Source organism: Octopus bimaculoides, chromosome 13, assembly GCF_046866305.1.
Source record: "Octopus bimaculoides isolate indiv1 chromosome 13, ASM4686630v1, whole genome shotgun sequence".
Lineage (NCBI taxonomy): Eukaryota > Metazoa > Mollusca > Cephalopoda > Octopoda > Octopodidae > Octopus > Octopus bimaculoides.
The window spans coordinates 33,162,142-33,186,722 of NC_142940.1; the positions used below are offsets into that span (position 1 = coordinate 33,162,142).

The 24,581-nt window shown below is 35.9% G+C and overlaps 1 protein-coding gene across 4 annotated transcripts in view; it reads right to left on the reverse strand.

Annotated features, from left to right (window-relative positions):
• Nucleotides 1–8,347: 8,347 nt before the first annotated feature.
• LOC106877877 (transcription initiation factor TFIID subunit 1-like) overlaps nt 8,348–24,581 on the reverse strand; it is a 91,776-nt gene continuing 75,542 nt past the window's right edge. For 3 of the 4 annotated variants that reach the window (XM_089361623.1, XM_014926917.3, XM_014926918.3), the window contains 4 exons: nt 23,342–23,499; nt 21,940–22,032; nt 16,741–16,891; nt 8,348–13,297 (listed from right to left, as the gene is read on the reverse strand). In XM_089361623.1, coding sequence (XP_089217749.1) covers nt 12,879–13,297; nt 16,741–16,891; nt 21,940–22,032; nt 23,342–23,499 — 821 coding nt within the window. In that variant the 3' untranslated portion in view covers nt 8,348–12,878. The remainder of the gene's footprint in view (nt 13,298–16,740; nt 16,892–21,939; nt 22,033–23,341; nt 23,500–24,581) is intronic. The other variant, XM_014926919.3, reaches the window with a different exon arrangement.

The window sequence follows — 24,581 nt, forward strand, 5'->3', positions numbered from 1 at the left end:
AACCCCACTAGAAATCAACATAATACTTAATGCACGCAAAACACTTATATCCTTTGAAAACAAACTCTGGTGCCGAGCTAACCAACATAATAATAACTGTAACAACTTATTCGATGTAACCATGGGATCATCCGATTCCGCTCAGGCCACTGATTTAGTTGGGTTGTATATACTTCACCAATTGCGCTCACATTTCCCTAATATCCACGGAGGTCTATATAGGGACGACGCCTTATTACTTACCAAGGCCATTAATAAATCTTCTCTGGAAAGGACTAGAAAAGATCTACACAAATTCTTCTCTAATCTAAATCTATCCATCACATTTGAAAACGCATATAAAACAGCTAATTTTGTAGACGTTACTCTAAACTTATCAAACTCACAATACTCCCCCTATCATAAACCTAACCAATACCTGAAATACCTCAATGTTCACTCCAATCACCACAGATCTACTTTCGATAACATAGTCATGGGTATTTCAACACGCATATCTGATCTATCCTCTTCTGAGGAAATCTTCAACAATCACGCTCCATACTACAATCAAGCTCTCGCCGCTAGTAGTTTCTCCTAACAAATAAAATACATCCATAACACCAAACTTAAACAACTTATATCCCAAATCACATCCCAAAGACATACCAATCATCACAACCGCAACCAACCACCCACATTTTCCAACAGACCCCACAAACACACTTATAACACTAAGGATAAATCTAAGATAAATAAAGCAATTAGCAACACCAAAAATGTGGACAACTCCTCTCCACCTAAATACTTAGATTACAAAGTACACAGAACCCCCCAAAAAAGTGGTGGCCACTCTATACTGTGGTACACCCCTCCATTCTCACTTAACACTAGGAACTTAGCTAAATCTTTCTTCAAAATACTTGACTCTAACTTCCCCCGACAGCATAAATACCATTCTATATTTAACAGATCCACTTTGAAATTATCTTATTCAACCACACCTAACTTCGAATCTATTATAGCGACTTCTAATAAACAAACTCTCACTCTATTATCAAAACTCACACAACTATAACTATGGTAATACTAGCACTCAGTGCATGCATATACCCAACATAGGCATTCATATACGTGCATCTAACACTGACACTCGTGCACTTGAACACGACTATAATAGATCCCAGCCCACTAGTATACCCGGTAATAATACTACCATATCCTATAATAATAACAATGGAGGGAATAATAACTATAACAGTAATAATTCCATTGATCTAGATTCTTCTACATCCTCCAACAATGTTGCCTCATCCACCACAGAACACAACCCCCAAGTTTCATCTATTTGTAACTATCGCTCCGGGACAATCTGCCCGCAATAAAACGCATTGCGTAAGATATAACGTAATATATAAATGCACTGTAACCAATCTGCTACATAACTCTACAACTGCATACATAGGTTCAACTAAGAATTTCAAGCAACGCTATGCAGCCCACCTTCACTCTTTTAGATATGACAAACACAGCAAATCTACAACACTAGCCAACCACATTCACCACCTCAAAAACACAAATACCCAGTATACTATAAAATGGTCCATTCTGGACTCTGGAATTCCATACCAGGGCCAGCGCTCTAATTGCAAGCTTTGCTTAAAGGAGGCGTTCCATATTTTAAAATACAATTCTCCCACTCTACTTAATCGATATAACGAAGCACTTAGCACCTGTAATCACCGTTTTTTCCATACATTCAAATTCTATCACAGACACAAATGCACAAATGACCACACAACATACTCATACAACTCCCTATAGGTAACCAACTCGAATTAGCAAACTTGGTCCCCCTTCTACCATCTTTAGAATAGGTTTAACTCTATTTTTAGAATATATCACTACTAACTCTATTCTCTTATTTTACTTCCTTTCTTTATACTGTTCTTCGAAAGCCACCAACACCATTACCACCTACAGGTTCCTTCATAGCCTGACACTATACACAATTATAAATACCTCTCCACATTACCTCCCCACATTCCTTCTTTCTTTACTAAACTTATGCTTCCACCCCCACATTCTTCCTTTTGCTCCCTCTCCTTCTTCTTTCCTTCTTGTTAGTATAACTGACCGTACCACTGCTTACTACTATCTACCATATTTCTCACTTGAATTACTTCTTTCCCCCCTTCCTTCCTGTCTTAAGGCTTGACCTATTAATCCTACACACATCTCTCACTCGATTCGGGCTATCCTTTGAGTAAACAACACACAGAATACTCTGAATACGATATGATATATATCCACCTTTGCTACTACAATTATCTCCGGAAAATACCCACAAGGATTCTTTACATGGATGTTTACTGCTGGAATGGAACTATACTCCAAGTACTGTTTCTTCTTTGTTCTTTCTTCTGCGCATCGCTCTCACGTCTTACTACAACTCTCCTCTTATAGATGCAATAATCTATTCCTCTACTATTACCGTCTCCGGTGAAGGGATATATTGGATTTTCCCTGAAACAGCTGTAAGACTTTATACATAAAATATAATTCTAACTTTGCCATTGGTCTCTTTATCCTTTTCTTTCTTTATACATACACACGCTAATACACAACCTATGTTATATTCCCCACTCATGTTGCTACAATGACAGGGGCAAAAATTAGTCGGTATACAGCACTTACTCGGTATTACCTGTATCTTTAGGGTTTGGTTGACTCCAATACCCTTCTTAACCTTTATTATAGATATATATATATATACATATAGCATTTATTAACAGCTAAAATTTTTTCAGATGTTCAATTGGAATTGCAGCAATTTGGATTACTTTGATAATGTGTGTGTATGTTAATGCAATTGAAACAATTGTTGGATTTTTAAGCTGTGATCTAAAATAAAGATATGATTTTCTTTGTACATATTTGTTGTTATATATTATATATAGACAGACAGACATTTACATTTACATGACTCAACAAGGTGAGGTACCTTTGAACATTGGTCTGCTCAGTTAACATTTATACACTCATATCATAAAATGATTATAAAATTTATTTCACAATTAAGGTCTCAAGTTCAATCCCACTTTGAAGCTGTATGCAACTGAATTTGCAGTTTAATAATTGTGTTTGTATGAAACTCAATTTTTGAGTCATTTATGTAGCTTCTGAGCTATAATTAAATTATATATTTGTGTGTGTGTGTGTGTGTGTTCAACAAAATCTTTATAAACTAGAAATCCTTAAACAAGTATTACCTTTACCAAGATTAGAATCCCTATGAAGGACAATCATACAATATCAATGTGTGTGTCTGCACATGGCTGACTTCTTAATACATTTTATAGATAGATAGATAGTGTATCAAGAACAAGCCAGCCATGTGGATGAACCTGTTAATCATGAGTGAAAAATTACAGGAACAAGGAAAGTGAAATAAAATTCTAGAAGCAAAGATCAATCATGCATATCAGACTTGTCAACAGGTGCTCTACACTCCTCTGTGGAATACACAGATACACCATACACACCCTCTCTGTTTATTTATCTCTAAACAATGTGTTTGGAACATGAGATTAAGAATGAGTTGGTTTTTATAATTGTCTTGCAATAAATTTTTATCTTTGCCTTTGATGTTAACCATTTCTTTCCTTATCTAAGGAGTCTGAAATTCCAGGAAGCCAACAGGTACTAGGATGGTGTTACAGAATTTTTTGTTGCAGCAAAGATTTACCAATAAATCAAGCACCTGTTGAAACTATTTCCCATTCAAAACTAATTCTCAATAAAGACATAAACAATAGTAGCATGATGATGATGGCGGTGGCAATGGCATTAGCAGTGGTGGTGTCCGTTATTAATGGACCAAGTGAAACAGTGGAATCCAGAGGAAGCAAGGAATGGTCTGCCATAAGTAAGTACAAAAAGTTCACAGAGTTGTATGGTATGTTAGTTTAATGTGAGGAAGAGGAGGGGGAATATTTCAGACATAGCTCTTCAAAAAATGGAATATGAAATTCCTACCAAAACTAAATTATATGAAATAGAGTTGTAGATAAACTGAAGCAGTTGGTGGGAGAAAGATTTGGTTGTTTTTATTGTCATAGAAAGAATTAGTTTTGGGAGTGGTGGAGGAAATGGTAGTGACAGTGTGAGAGGGAAGTGATAAAGTTAGGAATTGGGCAAGAGGTGACTTTAGGGTCTAAAACTAATATATAGTGACTTCTCTGTTCTCCTCTAAATATATACCTCATGCAACATTTATTACCTAACATTTGGTCAAATACTTCTGGTGAATTATAGTTCCATGGTTCTGATTATCACATTCCAGATATTATGTGCTTGTACGAATGATTATAAGTTCAAATCATGAAAATGAAGTTTCAACCACCATCATACTTCATGAAGTTAGGAAAGAAATCTAATTAATTATGATAATTATGCATTGAGGAGAAGGAAACAATATTTTATTAGTTTGAAGTTGGTAACAAATCTAGGCACGTTTCTGTCTTGTTAGACCTCCTGCGAAAAGTAAAACCTTTTCTGTATTTACCAGATTAGTGATGCAAATAATAATTGATGTCTAACAATGTCCACCAGTTATAGGTAATGCTCTCAATCATTACTACTACTTATCAAAATTTCTATTCTGTGCATCCATGAAAAACTGCTTGCTTCAATCCACCTGAATAACAAAATGAGTCATTTTCTATGCTGTTAATCAAATCTCTCTTGAATTTTCTGTTCATATTCATGTGTTTGACAGAAGGTGACAGAAACCTAGTTCTACTCAAAATAGAATACCTGAAGATAATCAGCGAAGATTGAAACAAACTAGCATAAAACAAAATAAGGACTATAGTCTGGAAAATGATTATTGTTACAACTGGCACCATTGTGAACAGTTGGTGGTAGGAAGGACTGTGTAAAAATACTTCCAACACTTACCATTTCTAAAAAAATTTCATACCAAATAGTCTTTGATTAATTTTGTTTATGAGTTCAACCTTTACTGAGGTATTGTATTATGTCAAGGCATTCTTTGGTTTATCTGTATTGAGAATGTGTCTCACGTCATCATGAATATTGAAGTAGACAGTTATTATAGTTTAATCAGAGTTAATTCTGATTAAGCAGGGGATTACGTGTCATTTTCTTGTTTAAACAGCAGGGTTTAGTTTGAAGGAGATGTGGCTGCTATTTCTACCAGTTCAACCACATAGGTATTTCTTTGTTGGCTCATTGTGAATATAGTAGTATCAGTCAGTCCAAGGTCACACAGATGAACAGTGGATGGAATAAACCCAGCACAAGGCCAAGTTTATTCCATATTTTATATTATGCTCATATTTTATCATCTCACTAATGAATGATATAATTATTGCTTTCACATTTTGGCACAAGGCCAGCAATTTTGGGATGGGGTAAGTCAATTACATCAACTCCAGTGCTCAACTAGTACCTATTTTATTGATTCCAAAAGGAGGAAAGGCAAAGTGGACTTCAGCAAAATTTGAAATCAGAACATGAAGATAGATGAAATGCTGCCAAGCATTTCACCTGGCATGCTAACGATTTTGCCTGCTCATCGAATGGTAAAATATTTAAAAGTCAACTTTTAAAAATTGAACTTAGAACATCTGTACAATGTTTACCCCAGCTCTCCACACTTTCTGTCATTGATTTACAAAGTAAATTTTGATAATAGGAAAAAAAAAAAGTTCCAACTGCCTCAGTTTATAAGTCAAAGGGAGATAAGTTTTTTCCCAGTATTTGTTAAGAATAGACATGTATATGTGTAGAAGTATTATACAGCTGAAATAATTATTGATGTATAAAGGAACCAACTGAAACATTTGTATTCTATGTAAGTTGGACCTATTAATATGAATATCTATATATTTATTTACATTTGACGGATATTTGTCCTCATCTTGTTTTCTCCAAGACACCTGATGAAGGCTGGAGGGTGTATATCAGCTGAAACATATTAACAACAAACAAGATGAGGACAAATATCCGTCAAATGTAAATAATGAACATAATTCCTCATCTCTTAAATATAGAACTGTATATATTTATACTTAAAAATTCATCATCTGAAAGTCTCCACCTTTTGCTTTCCCTTGTTTTGCATGTATACATATATACATCTTTCAAATTAATATATTTAGTATATTTAATGTGTCTAATTTGCTTATCTGCATAATTACCTCTATACCTGCTCAACGTGATCCCTTTTATAGCCTTTCTTTACCTTGTGGAATAGATCCCCTGTAAAGACATCAGAGTCTAAGTTTGAATCTTTTGAGCACTACTAAGTGTCTTCTATACAGAGAAACTCTGGATCTCATCTGTGAACTACATACAGATATATTTATGTACATCATTATCATCATCGTTTAACATCTGTTTTCCAATCTGGCATGGGTTGGACGGTTCGACTGGGGTCTGGGAAGCCAGGAGGCTGCACCAGGCTCCAATCTGATCTGACAGTGTTTCTACAGCTGGATGCCCTTCCTAACTCCAACCACTCCAAGAGTGTAATGGGTGCTTTTTACGTACCACCGGCATGGAAGCCAGTCAAAGCGGCACTGGCATTGGCCATGTTCGGATGGCGCTTTTTATGTGCTACCGGCACAGGGCTCTCATATATATACATATATATCTATATATATATATATATATATATATATATATATATATATATATATATATATAAAAGAAGAAAAAGAAAATGGAGATTGGGAAGTTATTAATTGTTTATTATTAACTGCAAATTAATCATCTTCACTTACAGATGTTTCACTTAATACTCAGTAAATATTAAATTTATATTTATATGACCTGAGTCTGTTATAATGAATCCATAAACACAAAACATCCAAGGGTATATTTTTTTCCCTCTGAAGATATTATGCTCAGGTCATATAAAAATAGATTTAATATTTACCCATCATAGAAACAGCTGTAAGTGAAGATGATTAATTTGCTGTTGATAATAATTATTAACTTCCCAATCTCCATTTCTTTTTTTCTTCTTTTATATGAATATAAACTATGTTTATATATATATATATATATATATATATACCTATTATCCTAAGGAAATGAATTCCTCCAAAATACTAGGTATTGAACCAGCATTTCCTTGGATGAAACCATCCCTTCATTGGATTAACACAACCTCTAATCGGATTATATATATGTATAGCAGTATCAGTGCCATGCAGTGTTTAGGCATAAGCAATCTTTAAGTTAGTTAAAATATATTTGTGATATATTTCAACTTCTAAAAGCAAATTCACTGCAGTTATCGTGGAAAAAAATTCTCTCATATGGTAAAAAGTGTAAAAACATCATATCTGCCCAGTGTTGCCTTTTATTGGCTTCCCAAAAGCTGCATTTCTAGCTCTTTAGCTGTTATCAATGGGAAATACCAAAATACATATGCTTAGGGTTTGGCAAAAGAGACCAATAGAATAAGTACCAGGAGTAAAAAAAAAATATATATATATTGGGGTCAGATGATGCCCCTGCATGGCCACAGTCCAATGACTAAAACAAGTATAAGATTAAAAAAAAAATGTATTCCACTTAGAGAGATAAAAGACAAAGTCAAACTCAGTAGAGAAAGAGTCCAAGTCCTTTTCAAGAGTGGACTTCAAAGAGGGACCAAAGCTAAATCCTGTTGGCCGTTCTATCAGACTTACAGCAAAATAAGGATTTCTAACATTTAACAACTAGAAATTTGTTATAGAACATGTATTATTGAACAAACAGAGTCAACTCTCACCCATCATAGAAACCTGTTATTTGTTTTATAGGTCCCTTGAGGGGATGAAGGGTGCAAAGATGATCAGAGTGAGATTTGAACAAGGAATTAAGAGACAGGAAAAAAATGGAAGTGATATATTGATTTCAAATTTTGGTACAAGGCCAGCAATTATGGAGAAGTGGCTAAGTTGATTCCATCAACTCCACTACTCAACTAGTACTTATTTTATTGACTCTGAAAGGGGAAGACAGACAAAATGCTTAGCAGCATTTTGTCTGGTGCTAACAATTCTGGCAGTTTGCCACCTTAAATGGAAGTAAAATATTGCTCAGCATTTACGCTGATTGCTTATCATTACATGCAGCACAGAAAAGCTGTAGAAGTGGCTAGGCCTGCTAGAAATAGCAACTGAATTTCCCTCAACTCACACCTTGCTGTCTTGCTGAAGAGACATTGATAATGTAGTCCTATATGCAAGATGTCTGGGGGGAAATCTGGACCCCCTTTGACCAGAGATCTGACCTGAGAGTTAACAACATCACATTATAAAAATAAAAGAAACAACAAAAGAATATATTTATTATTGTCATTTTTTATTTTGTTTTATATCATTTGAAACGTAGATAAAATATCCAACATGAAGTGAAGGCTGGCCCTTAATTACAATGTAATATCAAACTGACCACAAAAATGTCATCTATGTACAAGTCTTTACATTGTCTTTGTACTATAATGGTGTGATTTGAGATAAACTACTGTATTTACATCTACTGAATGATTCTTTTAAAACAATGATCTCTAATTTAGGACACAAAGCCACAAATATATTTCTTTTTAACAAGAGGTGTAATTAATTTAATCAACCTCAACCCCACCCTACATATACTTTGTAACTTTATAAAGGGGGAGGGAATAATGGCAGGCAAAATCAACTTCGGCAGGATTTGAAGTACACAGAGGGATATAATAACCATAAGGTATTTAGTATGATCTCAGTAGGATTTGAACTCAGAATGGCAAGAACCATAACTAAATACCCCCAGGCATTTTATGAAATACTCCAATCATTCTGTCAATTCAATCTGCTGCCCTTGTAATAGTAATTGTTTTTAATTTGGGTACAAGGCCTGAAATTTGGAGGGGAGGGGTTTGTTAATTACATTGACCCCAGTATTTGACTAGTACTTTGTTTTATTGAAGGATGAAAGGCAAAGTTGACCTTGGCAGGATTTGAGCTCAGAACAACTACCACTCCAATGATTTTGCCAATCCACCACCTTTGTGATGATAATAATAATCCTTTCTACTACAGGCACAAGGCCTGATATTTGGGGGGAGGGGGGCTAATTGATTACATCAATCTCAGTACACAACTGATACTTGTTTCATCAACCCCAGAGATGAAAAGCAAGGTTGACCTTGACAAGATTTGAACTAAGTACGTAAAATATCAACAAAAACTGCAAGGCAATTTTCAATGCTCTAATTATGCTGTCCTAATGATGATGATGATGATGATGTGGTGGTGGTGGTATTTTTACATTGGCACAAGATCACGTCACATAGGGGCTTAGTCACCCAAATTGGCTCCTAGCATGTTACTGGTATTCATTTTTTCTTACCAAATTCCTCTTCTTGAGGAATGTATTGGGGAGGCAAAAATCCACCTTCATTTCATTTCCATCATTTTCAATTACGCAAAACAGAACAAACAAGGAGGGGGGAATCTGACATGAAATAATGTTTTGGAAGTAATTATTGCAAACGACCCTACATGGAAATAGTTTAAAATGCAAAGAACATTCTTTATTTGGATAGTAGCTGGGGGTGAAATCTGACACTACTCCATCTTCTGATCCCACAAAGTTTTTATATTAACTCTGTATTGAAGAACATGCAAATGACTTCAGTACAAATTTTTGGATTATTTTATATTTCCCTAATAACCCATAAACTTTGTGTAAAATTAACAATATAGGTGTTTATTATAGTATTTAGCTGATGGATGATACAGGTGCATATATCAAGGTAATGATACAGGTGTATATGTGTGAAATTTATTCATAAATTATGTATAACCATATTTCAAATTTAGCTCACCTCACTGTGAATGAGTTCTTGAACTAAGAAAGAGAGAGAGAGAAATAGTGGCTAGTATTGTATTGTTGACATCTAGCAAAACCACATAACTCCCAATCTCTCTTCTTTTATTATTTAACCCCCCCCCCCCCCCCCCCACACACACACACTTCAGTGAAAACACTAACTCATCAATAATAACTAGAGAAGCTATGAAAAATGCTTCTAGCAGAAGCCATTCATTCACTATGCAACCATGATCATCACAACTGTCTTCTCTTGAAATAGTTAACTCCTTGGCCCTCATTGTTAGGACAACTATTTATTTGTAGTAGCTGTTATATGGTGCTTGTGGATTGTGCGCAGGTCAAATATCTTTGATACCAGTAATTATAGGACTGCAAAAACAATTATATATGGTTGTAATCATGACATAGTACTGTTATCAACAGTAGCCAGTGATTGTCTGACAAGGTTTATAGTTAAAATGTGTGTGTGTGTCTATTGATTCCCAGGCAACATTTAGGTTTTTAACGTTATTAACACTACCAAAGCAGCTGATGATAGGAATATAGGTGTTATTTGCTTATTGTCTGTGAATCTTTTATATTTTGGAGTCTTGTTATTTGGAGTTATCCTCCATTCTCAAAAGGTTGAACTTGTTAAACAGTTTATGGTGGTTTTGATGTTTGTATTATTACATATATTGATATTGTATGATTGTTTTCATTGATAATTAAAGATTTCTAGTTTTTGGAGGCTCTGTAGCATACACACACACACATGCACACAACAGGTTTCTGCACAGTTTTTATTTTCTAAATCCCACTAATAAGGTATCAGACAACACAAGGCTACAGTAAAAACTCTTGTCCAAAGTAGTATGCAATAGGATTGACCCTGAAACCACATTATAGCAAAGCAAGCTTCTTAAACATCCAACCATGGTTGCAAGGTTGGGCTGGTGGTTTGAAATAACAATCGTATGATTTGTTATTAATTTCTCCAGCACTCTATTAAATCTAGCCTCCATCGCTCTTCTTAGAAACAATAACAAAAATTTCTAATGTAGAAACAATGTCCTAGAACTTAGTTGCCATTTTATTTTTAACAACCTGCAGGAGAATGAAAAGCAAAGTAACCTAGGTGACAGAACCTAAAGTGACATAAGCACTGCAAAAAATTTTGTCCATCATACTAATAATAATAATAATAATAATAATCCTTTCTACTATAGGCACAAGGCCTGAAATTTCAAGGGAGGGGATAAGTCAATTACACCAACTCCAGTGCAATAATAATAATAATAATAATAATTGTTTCTACTATAGGTAAAATGCTTGAAACTTGGAGAAAGAGGTGTTACCTTATATTAACATTTCAGATTAGCCACTAAATATTGTCTAATAAATAATTAAATTTAAAGCATCTCTCATAAAAAAAATTTCTTCTATGCAATTCAGGAACAATAAATCCCCAACAAGTTTCCTCAGTACAAAACAATAAAAATCATCAACTGATAATCACTGTAAACCCCAAACTGAAAACGTTAATCACTTCATTGTTAAATGTGAAAGTTCTCAAGATACCACCTTTTCATGAGACATGATGTGATGGCCAGAGAGATCTGCGATAAAATCAAAAGATAACAACAACAACCAGTAAGGACAAATGCTTTAGGTTGATGGATGGAAAGAACATTGCTGGTGCCTACAAATAAAAAAAACAAAAAAAAAAACACAGCAACCGAATTAAAACATAACATACTTGATGTTTAAGACAGCAAAATATAAACCTGTTCTGTTGTGAGAGTTAGCTGTTCAATGAGGTAACAAAAAATAGTACAATTTAAAGGTTGATTGATTGTAGACAGAATGATGAAAAGAACAGGACAAACTGCTTTCCTGTTACATTTTTTTTTTTATATGACCTTATTTCCAAATGAGGGGCCAGTCAAAATAAAGACTGAAATTTCAATCAGGAAGTGAAACATACACACGTTCTACAAATACATACATATACAGAATAGAAGTACACATCATCGTTTTAACATCCACTTTTCCATATTTACATGGGCCAGAGATTGAGGATGGATGTCCTTTGTGTTGCCCATGGTCAGATATGTTTTTCATGGAAGACTGGACAGGAATGATATCACTTGTATGACAGTGACACTCATTTACAACTATCATCATGTAATGCCAAGACAAGGAGACACAAACATACCACACATATATATATATATATATGGCAGGCTTCTCTCAGTTTCCATCTACTAAATCTTCTCACGAGGCTCTGGGGCTATAATTGAAAACACTTGTCCAAGGTGTCATGCAGTGGAACTAAACCTGAAATCACAAGGTTGATTAGTGCACTTTTCAAGCACACAGCCAAGCCTGCACTAAGTACAAAACAATCCAGAGAGAGAAATGCTCAATATAATAGAGCAGAGTAGTAAAATTTGCTGGAAATTATATATATACATACATAATATATATTTTTATATATTTGCACGTAAGGTTATATATAAACACAGACACCACACATCAATTCATACACTCAAATTCATACAGTATATATATAACAAATATTCAATATATACACATCTAAAAATATCCAGTAGCACAACTCATATATATAATGTAAATCATACACACATACATGCATGCACTAATAAATAGCCTTATACACCCACAAATAAACACACACACAACCTTAAAATTAAAAGATATAACTTTAAGATGGAGTGAAAAAAGAAAAGAAAGTGACATTTACAGGCGTGTTTCCATGGCAATAAATTTCAGATGGAATTATTTGTCATTCTTCACAATATTGACACCCACCCCCATCACAATTCCTTTTATATTCTCATTTACATTGAGATGAAGTTCTTTCTTCTCTCTTCACAAAATCATACCACAAAACTTTTTACATATTCTTAAACCTTTTCTGGAAATTTTATACACAGGCTTTCATTATTATTATAATTATTGGTGTCATTTTCTTATTCAAACATTTTGGTTTCGGTTCAGTGAAGGAACTGATCAATATCGAATCCTTCGTTAGATTGATTGTCATCATTACTGATTGGCACAAAATCATTGTCTTCACTTTCTGACTCTGAAACCTGCAAGTCTTTGTTGATGTCTGTTTCAACAGAGTCTGGTTGTTGCTCCTCCTCTTCCTCCTCATCCTGTTGTTGTTGCTGTTGTTGGTTGTCATCAGTCATTTGCTGAGCCAGTGAACTGCTTAGGAAGAACGCTGCTGGATCAAAGCTTTGCTCTTCGTCATCACCTATACCAGCCATATTGTACATGTTGGGTTCGTTCTCACTTGAGTAGAACTGGTTTGCATTGTCACCACTATACTGCTGGTCATAGACACTGTCTTCGATGTATTGCGATATTCCAGAAGGTAACTCTTCATTTCCACTGCCATCCATGCCATCTACAAAAGAACAGAACATGATCAGCTGACATATCACATAAAACAGAGTTGCATATCAAAGCTTTCATATTTTTATTTCCATCCTCTTGTTTTCTTACCACATTATTTATCTCAGATACTACACTCACATACATTTTCTAGATTTGAGAAGACTTCATAAAGCAGAATTCCTGGAGAAAGCTTTCCACACTTGCAGCCCAGTTTATATCCAACTTCATACCACACACACACTCGACTATTTTTCTCCATCTGACCAGTCTTATCACCACACACAACATATCAAGTACAATAACAGCTCTGCTCCCCCTAAACAAGTGATTCTCAACTGTTTTTTTTTACCTATGGACCCCTTCAATAGCAATTTTATTCTGGTGGACCCCCATAGCCATTCAATGTTTAAAAACTAGTTTTATAGATATTTCTTTCAAAATTCCTATTTGGCTTTCCATACATGTCAGAGAAAGAAACCTAGCTGTTTCTTGCAAATAAATACATCCAAAGTAACATTTTGTCATGGTCCGTTAATATGCTACAGTGGATCCCTAATTTACAATTTTGCTTGCATGGATCCCTAAAAATCTTATATGAACTCCCAAAAATCTTATATGGGCCCTGGTTGACAACAACTGTTCTAAACCAACAAACTTCTATCCTTCTATCCCCTTCTAACACTGCATCCTAAAACTAACCCCTAGCTTCAAATTCTTCTCTACAGAAATATATTTTGATCTTTGGAAACCTACTACGGTGCCCTCAGTCCTCTCTAATCCCACCAACTATTGACCAATCACTCTCACTTCCAACTTCTCAGAATTAATGGAAACAGTAATTAATCACCTTTACCAACATTTTCACTCCCCCTCCCCTACTTAGCAATTACTAATATGGCTTCTGTGAAGACAACTCTAACAGGACCCTGCTCCCCTATGTCATTTATTAGTAATCAAAAGTCTATAGCTGTGTGGTAAGAAGTTCACTTCCTAACCACATGGTTCCAGGTTCAGTTCCCCTGCAATGGTACCTCGGGCAAGAGTCTTCTACTCTAGTCCTAGGCCAATCAAAACCTTGAGTGGATTTGGTAGACAGAAACTCAAAGAAGCCCATCCTCTGTGTGTGTGTGTGTGTGTGTGTGTGTGTGTTTACATCCCCATAACTTAATGGTTCAACAAAAGGAGACCAATATTATGAGTACCAGGCTTAAAAATAACTACTGGGGTTGATTTGTTTGACTATACCCTTCAAGGTGGTGCCACAGAATGGCTGCAACCCAATGACTGAAACAAATAAAAGAATCTCTTCACATTGGCTCTGTAACTGCTGCTTCAACAGTCTCTGCTCTTTAAAACCAGCTGGTAGCATAACAGCATCCTCACCCATTACATCTGCCCTCTTCTCACCATATTTATATTCAGACATACACACATATATGTATGTATACCATACCATGGATAGCCCTTACATACATATACTGTATACCATACCACATGTATCCCAGTTTCAGAATAGGTATACCACACTCCTGTATGGCATAAGAGGTGGCTAAAACAGTTAGTAACATGGAGGGCATCCAGCCATAAAACATTTCAGCACAGAGAAGTAGCCATACAATTCATACAAATGACGATGATCATATATATACATACATGTGTGTGTGTGTATATATATATATTCTGGATCACACAAGAATCTAATGAAAGCTGATAGAAGTAAGGGCCATCAATCATTTACCATGAATTGAGACTGCACATGCATATTGCACACTTATTTTCATGTTATCCCTGGCAAGAATTTAAAACTTATGATTATAAATATATATATATTTGCACACATGCACATATTTATTAACCTTGTAGAGCAGAAGGAAACCTCTCCATTACTGTGCAATGATGAAATATAAAGACACAATATAATCAAGTTGTTGGTGTGAGAGAGGGCATTCAGCCATAGGAACCTAGCCGAAAATGAAATACATAAGTGAGAGATGTGGTCCTCTGATCCATCTAGGTGGGAAGTAACATTAAATAAGAACTAACCTAGACTGTAAAGACCCTTCCAACCCATGCCAGCATGGAAAGTGAACATAATGTATACTCACACATACACAGGGCTGAATTAAAACCCATAGAGGTCCTACACACTTATAATATTTCGGTGCCCCCACATATATGTAATTCAAAATATAAACAATAATAAACCATAAAACAAATTTTTATTTTTCAAAATGAAACAAAAAAAGGTGGAAAATAATATTTATTTTTGTATACTTTCACTTTATTTATATTTGAAAAGTTTTCTCCTCCCTCTTTTTAATTGTAAAGTTTTTGATCAAATCCTCAAAATTAATCTTATGTAACACATCTGCTTCTATACTTACTTAGTAGAGATAAAGAAAAAACTTTATGGTTAATCCAGCACTGTATATACACATAAGCACATTCATATATATACAGGGTGCAGTGGGTAAATTGGCACCATTTTATGTTTTTAATTTCGTGCATGCACATTGTTTGTTTTTGACTTTGTTAACTCCACAGTATAGTAGGATCACAGTTGGGTACCATCTGTGATAAAAACAGCATCATGACGCAATTCACTCTGCCAGAAATTTGGAAACGACATGCTGTACTGCTTGGAATTCACACCAGAAGCTCCAATATGAACATTTCGGAGTGTTTGGGTGTCCATCTGAGAACATGTACCGAGAGTGAGAAAAATCAAACATCATGGTGTTTGGAGTGATCACTAGTGATGCCAGCTTTATGCCTCCATTCATCTTCCCACATGGCCTCAGGCTCAATACGGAGACCTACATCATGGCCCCAGAGGAGGTAGTGCTACCCTGGGTCAAGAGGGTGGCTACTGGAAGACCCTGTGTCTGGCAATAGGACTCTGCACCTGCCACACAAGCAGGAGAACCCAGTCATGGCTGTCAGACAATTTTTGCGACCATCTCACCCCTAACATCTGACCATCTAACTCCCCAGACTGCAACCCCCTTGATTATTAAGTGAGGGGTGCAGTTGAGTGAGAGACCAACAAAACTCTTTGTAACACCAAAGATAAAGTGAAGGCAAGGATTATGGCAGCATTCACCAACTTAAACAAGGAGACCGTCCAGAAGAGTTGCAGGAGATTCCAAAGTCATCTGGAGGCCATGGTTGAAGCCAATGGTGATTTTATTGAATAAATTTACTCTTTAGTAAGTCAAGATATTTTTATGTAATTTTGGTAAATATATCTGTGAAAATGAGATGTCAGTGTTATTTTCATTTTTGTGGAATTTAGATGACAGTTTATTCACCGCACCTTGTATATATATATATATATATATATATATATATATATACACATACATGCATGCATATACAATGTGTACACTACACACACACAATAATAAAAAGAAGAGGCAGATAAATAAAGTAAGGTAACAAAGAACAACTCACAGTTTTTCTCTCGTCTATTATTATCTTCATCATTATCATCTTCATCATCATAATCATCGTTTTCGTTATCCGAGTTCTCAGGAGTAATTTGTAGATCTTGGGCCAAGTCATTGTTGTTATCTGACGACGAGAAATGTTCTCCATGGATATCCTGCAAGAAGCAACGATAACAATAACAACAACAACAGTAATAATCTGGGACATTACAAAGGTAAGTTGTGAAAACCGAGGGAACTTTCATATCAAGTAAAATAATAATAATGGTTTTGAATTGTGACACAGAGCTTGAACTTTGGGGGTTGAGGGTTAGTTGATTATATTGACCCTAGTATTTGACTGGTACTTACTTTTATCAACACTGAAATGATGAAACATAAAGTTGACCTCAGTGAGACTTAAAATAGGAACATAAAGTTGCAGGTACAGCTGAATGGTTTAGAAGTTCACTTCATAATCATGTGGCCCCACCAGACCAATAAATACATTGTGAGTGAATTTGGTTAACAAAAACTGAACGCAATCTCATTGTGTATGCGTGTGTGTGTATGGTATTTACATCTCTTGTACTCTTTTACTTGTTTCATATATTTGACTGCAGCCATGCTGGAGCACCGCCTTAAAGGGTGTTAGTCGAAGAAATCAACACAGGACTTATTCTTTGTAAGCCTAGTACTTATTTTATCAGTCTTTTTTGCTTAACTGCTAAGTTAGGGGAACATCAGCATCGATTGTCAGGCGATGGTGGGAGGGACAAACACAGACACAAATATATACATATATATATAAATAGGATGGGCTTCTTCCAGTTTCCGTCTACCAAGGCTTTGGTCGGCCCAAGGCTACAGTAGAAGGTGCTCAAGGTGCCACACGGTGGGAGTGAACCTGGAACAATGTGGTTGAGAAGCCACGACTACACCTGTGAGATGCTTACAGCACCTAGGTTTCCCAAGTACTCACTAGGCTCAACGTGGCTTAACTTTAGTGATCAAATGAGAACCGGTGCATTCAATGTGATATGGTCATAAGCATATATATATATATATATATATATATATATATATATGTGTGTGTGTGTGTGTGTGTGTGTGTGTACACACGCGCACACACAGGCCATAACAAAGGTGTTTAAGACCAGTTGCCTGTGAGAACTCTTCTAAGTGGATGACCTTGTTCTTGTAACTGAATCTGTGGTAGAAGTAGAATTAGGAAAGAAATTCCACATGTCAAAGCAAAACTTTGAATCAATGGTATTGAAGTTGACTTAGTAAAGACCAAAGTTTTAGTAAGCAGGAAAACAGACACTTCAAGGAAAATGGCCTTGCTCAACATGGAGGAAAGGTGTAGGTAGAAATTTGATATGGTGTACCCAATGCAAGCTATGGAGGCAGAAGAGGTGCAGTGAAATCAGTGGAAGATCAACAGAAATAGTAAGTTTTGTTAGTGGCAGAGATGGAGGAGCAATTAACACTAAGAACACAGAGAAGATAGATTTTCTTGAATGCCTAAGAGTAAAAATCCTTAGAGATTGTTACACAGTTTCTGTTACCTACCTAATTAGCAGTGGGTGAGGACACTGTGAAAATAAAGTTACTAGAATATAAACTAATAGGAAACTGTTCAGAGTTATTACCTTTGTTAGTAACAAAAGCTCTCTCTCTCTCTCTTAGATTGAAAGGCTGATTGTATGATGTATGAACAGCAATGCTATATGGTAGTGAAACAAAGACCCTGAATGCAGAGATCATGTGAAGACTAGAAAGAAATAAAGCTAGCATACTCGGTTGGATGTGCAATGTCAGTGTGAATGATAAAATGCAAATATGCTAAGGGGAAAAATTGGACATAAGAGGCATCCATTATAATGTGCAAGAGAGAAGACTATGCTGCTCTGGTCATGTGATGTGTATGGATGAGGATCTGTATAATGTGCTGATCACTAATGTGGATGGAACTTGTAGATGAAAGAAACCCAGGAAGACATGGGATGAGGTACTGAAGACTGATCTCAGGTTGTTGAACTTCATGGAGGAGTTGACAAAGGACCAAAATAAATGATGATTCACTGTGCTCAAGAAGACCCATCCATCTTAGAACAAATGAGGCACTAAAAATATATTGTTTATGTTTATACTCAACCCTCCACACACACACACACTGTACTTATCAAGTCTTTCTAACAACTCATCTTTGTAACATCTATTCTTCCTTCACTTCTCAACTATGGCAGTATTTCCTCAGCTGCTGTGGCTGTATGAGAGCAAAGCAGCACTTATTCATCCTACCACCCCTTCTGAGCTACCAGCTATTCCTCTCCTTGGAACACTTCCCTTGCCATTCATCATGCACTCCCATCATGATCCCTTGCTATTATATTTACACTTTCCTCTGAACACCCTCTCATGCCTGCCAACAATGCCCTCCCACCCTTATTGTAACGCACTATATCCATTCTGAGTACCTCTGATCTCAGTTACTGTGCCTCTTTTCTCTCCACCACACTTCATCTCATTTCCCTCTTTCTCATTCAGCCAGTTTTATTATACTGTTATTTTGTAGCCCATCTTTATGTATTACTTCATATCACCTCTTTCACCTTGACTCACTCCTTATTTTCTTTACATTCCTCCAAACTGACATTTACCACTGTTTATGCCTCCACCCTAGTTCATCATTCACTACATTCATTTCTATCTTCATCTCTACAGTCTGTCCCACTCCCTTCACATTCTCACGACCCTACCCATGCAACCATCCTCGATTCTCTGTCCCTACTCTCCTTTTATCCGTCTTCTTGTACCTTGAAGATATGCGCTGATGCCTCATTTCCCTCCTTTCACCTTTTCCTGCTGGGGTAGCCATGTATCTCTTCTATAACAAGACATTTGTTCCTTCCCCACTGTTATGCTTTAGCTTCTCAGTACCTGGTACAAAACCACCTCCCTCAATTCTGCACCCATACTCCATCAAGGGGTCTCCTCTCAAGAGTGATTTGGTGACTTCACTAGCGCTGGTGGCACAAAAGGAGCATACAGTAACATTCCACAAAGTGGTTGATGCTGGAAAGAGCATCCAACTGTGGAAACCTTGCCAATGCAGTCCTCTGGCTAGTCAGATCCTGTTAAACTGTCCAACCCATTCCAGCATGGGATATGGGCATTAAATGGTGACGATGATTGATTGATTGATTGTATATGTGTGTGTATATGCTTCTTACCACTCAGCAACTGGTTCTTGTTTACATTGACATAACTTATCAATTGAACATAAGAAACCAATAGAATAAGTACCAAACTTAAGTACTGGACTCAATTCAATCAACTAAAACTCTTCAAAGTCCAACGACTGAGGCAAGTGGAAGAGTAACTAAATACCACAGTCTAGGGCTCAAATGATTCCCCCATTTCTCTGCCCTTACAACAGTTTCTTTATTCGGCATGAGGCATGAAATTGGAGGGGTGAAGGGGTTAGTTGATACCATCAGTCCCAGTGCATAGTACTTTATCAACCCCAGAAGGATGAAAGGCAAAATCAATCTCAGTAGGATTGGAACACAAAATGTAAAGGAACATTATTAAAGACTGCATGACATTTTGACCAACACTCTAACCATTCTTCCCTTAATAATGCTCTTCATATGAAGCTGTATCTGTCTTTAAAAATGGCAATGTCAAAAAATATCATAGAACTTTAGCAGACAGACAACCAGATAACACTTAATAAACCTGACATCAGTTTCCATTACAATATCATCTTAATTATTGAGATAGCAATACCAAATGACTATGATGTTGAGTAGTTCATTCATTTGTTTCACTTTTGTTTTTCCATGTTAGCATGAGTTAGATGAATATATTATTATGGCATTGTTTTACAGCTAGATGCTCTTCAAGTAGCTAACCCTTACCTGTTTTCCAAGTAAGGGATCTTTTAGTTCACACAAAGCCTATGGACAATTTGTTGACAGAAATGGCAACAATGTCACTGCTTGTAGCTGACAATTTTGGAGAAGCACAAATGTAAACACACACATACACACAAGATGTGATAACTCACATTTAGAAACATTAGTGATGAATTTGGGATCATAACTGCTCTAAATGAACTAAGAGGATCTCATACAAAATCTAAGAAAATTTTGATAAAAAAAGTAAAATTAGAACACTTTTCAGTTATATCTGCTTTAAACATATTATATCTTATTAAAAGCAAGATCACATTAGATAATGTACTCATCATTCTACATGTTCCACCAAAGAAACAGTTTGGTAATTACTGGAATTCCTTTAGTATGTCTGTTTAACCAGAACTGATCTGAGTCAGTCACTAATGAAATCCCAACAAAGGACTGAAACTAGCCCAGATAATCAGTCTTTCACCTCCCTCATTATAATCTTTCTTTTCTATCACTCTTCTACTTCACTTCTCTCTCTCTCTCTCTCCTTTGAACCTTACTTCTCTCTCTCTCTCCTTTGAACCTTACTTCTCTCTCTCTTCTATCATCCCTCTACTTCATTTCTCTCTATATAACTCTCTTTCTCTCCTATCAACCTTGCACCCCATTTCTCTCTCCATTCTCTCTTATATTCACTCATTCACTCGTGTTGTCTTCAAGAAATTGCAACAATATAGAGAAGAGAAAAGTCTTTAGTCTTACCATAGACAAAACAACCTCTCTGATGTAGGTGCCACAATAAAATACACCTGATTTACTCGGGGAAATGTTTGGTGTTAGGAAGGGCATCCATTCATTCAAACCATGCCAAAAATGTAATGTACAAGTAAGGCATAGTCCCCACCCTATCTAGGAGGCTAGTAACTTTAAATAAGAGCTGACTTCAACTGTAATCAGCATTCAACCCATACCAGCATAGAAAGCAGATATAAAATGATGCTGCTGATGCTGTTAGTGATGATGATATACTTGATGTTCAAGTCAATGGGGATGACTCTACACAGCTAGTCAATATATTAGAAATAGCAGCCAAATATCACTCAATCATAAATCCATTGTCTTGAGAAAAGGAAGGACACATTAGATAGAGTGATCCTATATACTCCTTGGTAAAGACAGTATTGTCATGGCTGAAATGTTTTTTGCTTAATCTGTCAAGCCTGAGGCTCAATGGCAACATCAGGAAGATGAACTATTAAATAGGAGAGCTGAAGTGTTAGTAAACACTGAAGTCCTAATGAACAAACCTGGTGAGATATGTCAAACTCCCTGTCTTCCATCGCACTCTCATCACCTTCCACATCAACAAACTCTGAATCAGATTCATCAAACATCATGTCCTGAAATTAACAGAAAATAAAAATTTAGATGGTACACAGTAAAAACTAGAATATGGATGTGTGTGTGTGTGTGTGTGTGTGTGTGTGTGTGTGCATGTGTGTGTATTTTGTATGTATGTGTATGTGTGTATGTTTGTGTTTACACTTGTACTTCTCAAAAAAAATCACTAAACTACAAGTAGTGACATTGTTGTTAATTCCCCTATCAATGAACCATCCACTAGCTTTGTGCCTCTGAAGGCATGTACAATAAAAAATCTGTTCCTTGACAAACAGCTAAGGGTTAGCAACAAGAAGAGGGGTCCAGCTGTAAAACAATGTTCAAATAATATATCCACCTAACCCATGCTAGTACAGAAAAAGAGGTTAAAACAAACGAAAATGAAAGAATACATAATATATATTATTATAACATCCTGATTCCAAGTATATTGTGTCTCTGTATGTTGTCTAAAGTGAATAAAACAGTTGAGACAGTGAGGGCATCTGGCCATAAGCCCTACTCAAAAAATCCATTCAACCCAAGCCACTACAGAAAAGCACACATAAAAAGACATGTGTGAATGTGTATGTGTGTGTATGCATGCGTGTGTGTGTGTGTGTGTGTGTGCAAGTGTGTGTGTGTGGAGAGAAAGAAATATGAATCCAGTATTAAAAAGGAATACATCTATATTTAAAGTATTTTTAAATAAGTACCTAGAGAGAAGAGGGGAAAATGAAGTTATGGTATTCATGCCTTTCTCATGGATAGGTATTAGTGAAATAAAAGATACAGCTATGACTGGAGATCAAATCCAGGTCACAGAGTCAGTTCAACAACAAGTTTATGACCATGTGTTCCAAGGAGAGTCAACTGGTTGGCTGCAGCCAAATTTGAACTTACAAACTTAAAGTCCCAAAGTAGATAAGCTGTTTTACAATCATTATCTAGCATATTTCAAGTGGTTTTAATTTGTTGTTGTCGCCATCTATTTAACCCCAGCTTAGTATAGATCCAGCAGACCTATGATCAAGGTATTTCAACCATGAGCAACCTACAGAGTGCATCTAGAACTACATTATCCAAAATGATCTGCCTTTTGCTAAAGCAAAGTTCATAGAGTATTAATTAATTGAGGGTGATTTGGTTGCTATATTGAGACTGTTGTTGTTGGTTCTAGTAGTTAGTAAAGTCTTGAACTCAACACCTTGTGATCACTTGTTTTCACGATATCCTACATTAATTTCACAGCCAATGGAATGGTTAAATTTAGAGTGACTACTTGTTACAGATGAAAGAGGAAGGACGGAAGGAAGGACATGTTCTTACTTCAGCATCAGCATCATTGTCATCTTTGAAGTCTGAAGGATGTCGTCTTCTATTTAACATATCTGATGTCGATGAGTTTGGTTCACCATCTGGCCAATCTCCACTTGCCAACACAGCCTCCCGCATGCTGTTACTGTCCATGCTCTCATTGTCAATGCCTGTAAACAACAAAAATAAAGAGTAACATGGAATACTACAGAGTTAATCCAAAATATTTATGGGGCATCAAATATCAAAGACTTTTGTCATAATAATAATAATAAACAATAATATTAATATGCCAATTTGTTTTTTGTATGTACCTGACGCGTGTGCAATGCTTAAGAGAAGGACATTGTTGAAAGAAATTTTGTTGCTTAAATAAAAATTTTTAACTAGATATCTTGTAATTTCTGGAAGAGATTTGAAACGACCACCTATGTGTTGTATTACTGCTTCTCAACACCCATGCCTTTCGCAAATTTCTCTTTCTATATTTTTTTTTTGTTAAGTTAGAATTTCTCTTTTTTGGTCAGGATTTTTTTCAATTTCTGTTTTCTTGTATCAAACAATTGATGAAAGCATTTTTAAAAAATTAAATTCATAGAACCAAACAAAATCAAAAATATTAATTCTATTTTTTCCCTTTACTTTTTACTTTCCTACAATATAATTAATTACTATATCGCATATACTGTGTCCTTGCATATTAGGTGAGTATTTCGGAAGTATTTTCATCTTTTAAACAAAAGCTGTCAAATACATTCGAATATGTTTTTCAATTGAAACACTCTGAATCATTTTGGAAATTTATTGTTTTAATAAAATATGGAATATCGCATGGGGGACGCAGCACAAGAATGGTTGCACAAGGAACAGGGGGTGGAAATAAGGAATCAAAATCGTGAAAGGATGAGATAGAGAAGAAACGAAATAATCCAAGAGTAGATGGGGCATTTTCTACAGCATAGGAGGGAAAGAAATCAGCAAAGGATTGAATGAATGAGCCAGGACCAAAGAGAAGTGTACTTTCAAAATAAGAGAGATAGAGATCAACAGAATCGAGAACATATGAATCAAGAGCAAAGGTAGATGTGCTTAGAAAATATGAGAAACAGAGCTGGATCTCTCTCGGCATACCAACAAACCACAAAATCACACCAGCCAGCATCACCACCACCTCCAAGCCCGTCATCCATGCATGTCTCATCCTTGCACGATTTTGATTCCTTATTTCCACTTCCTGTTACTCACACAACCA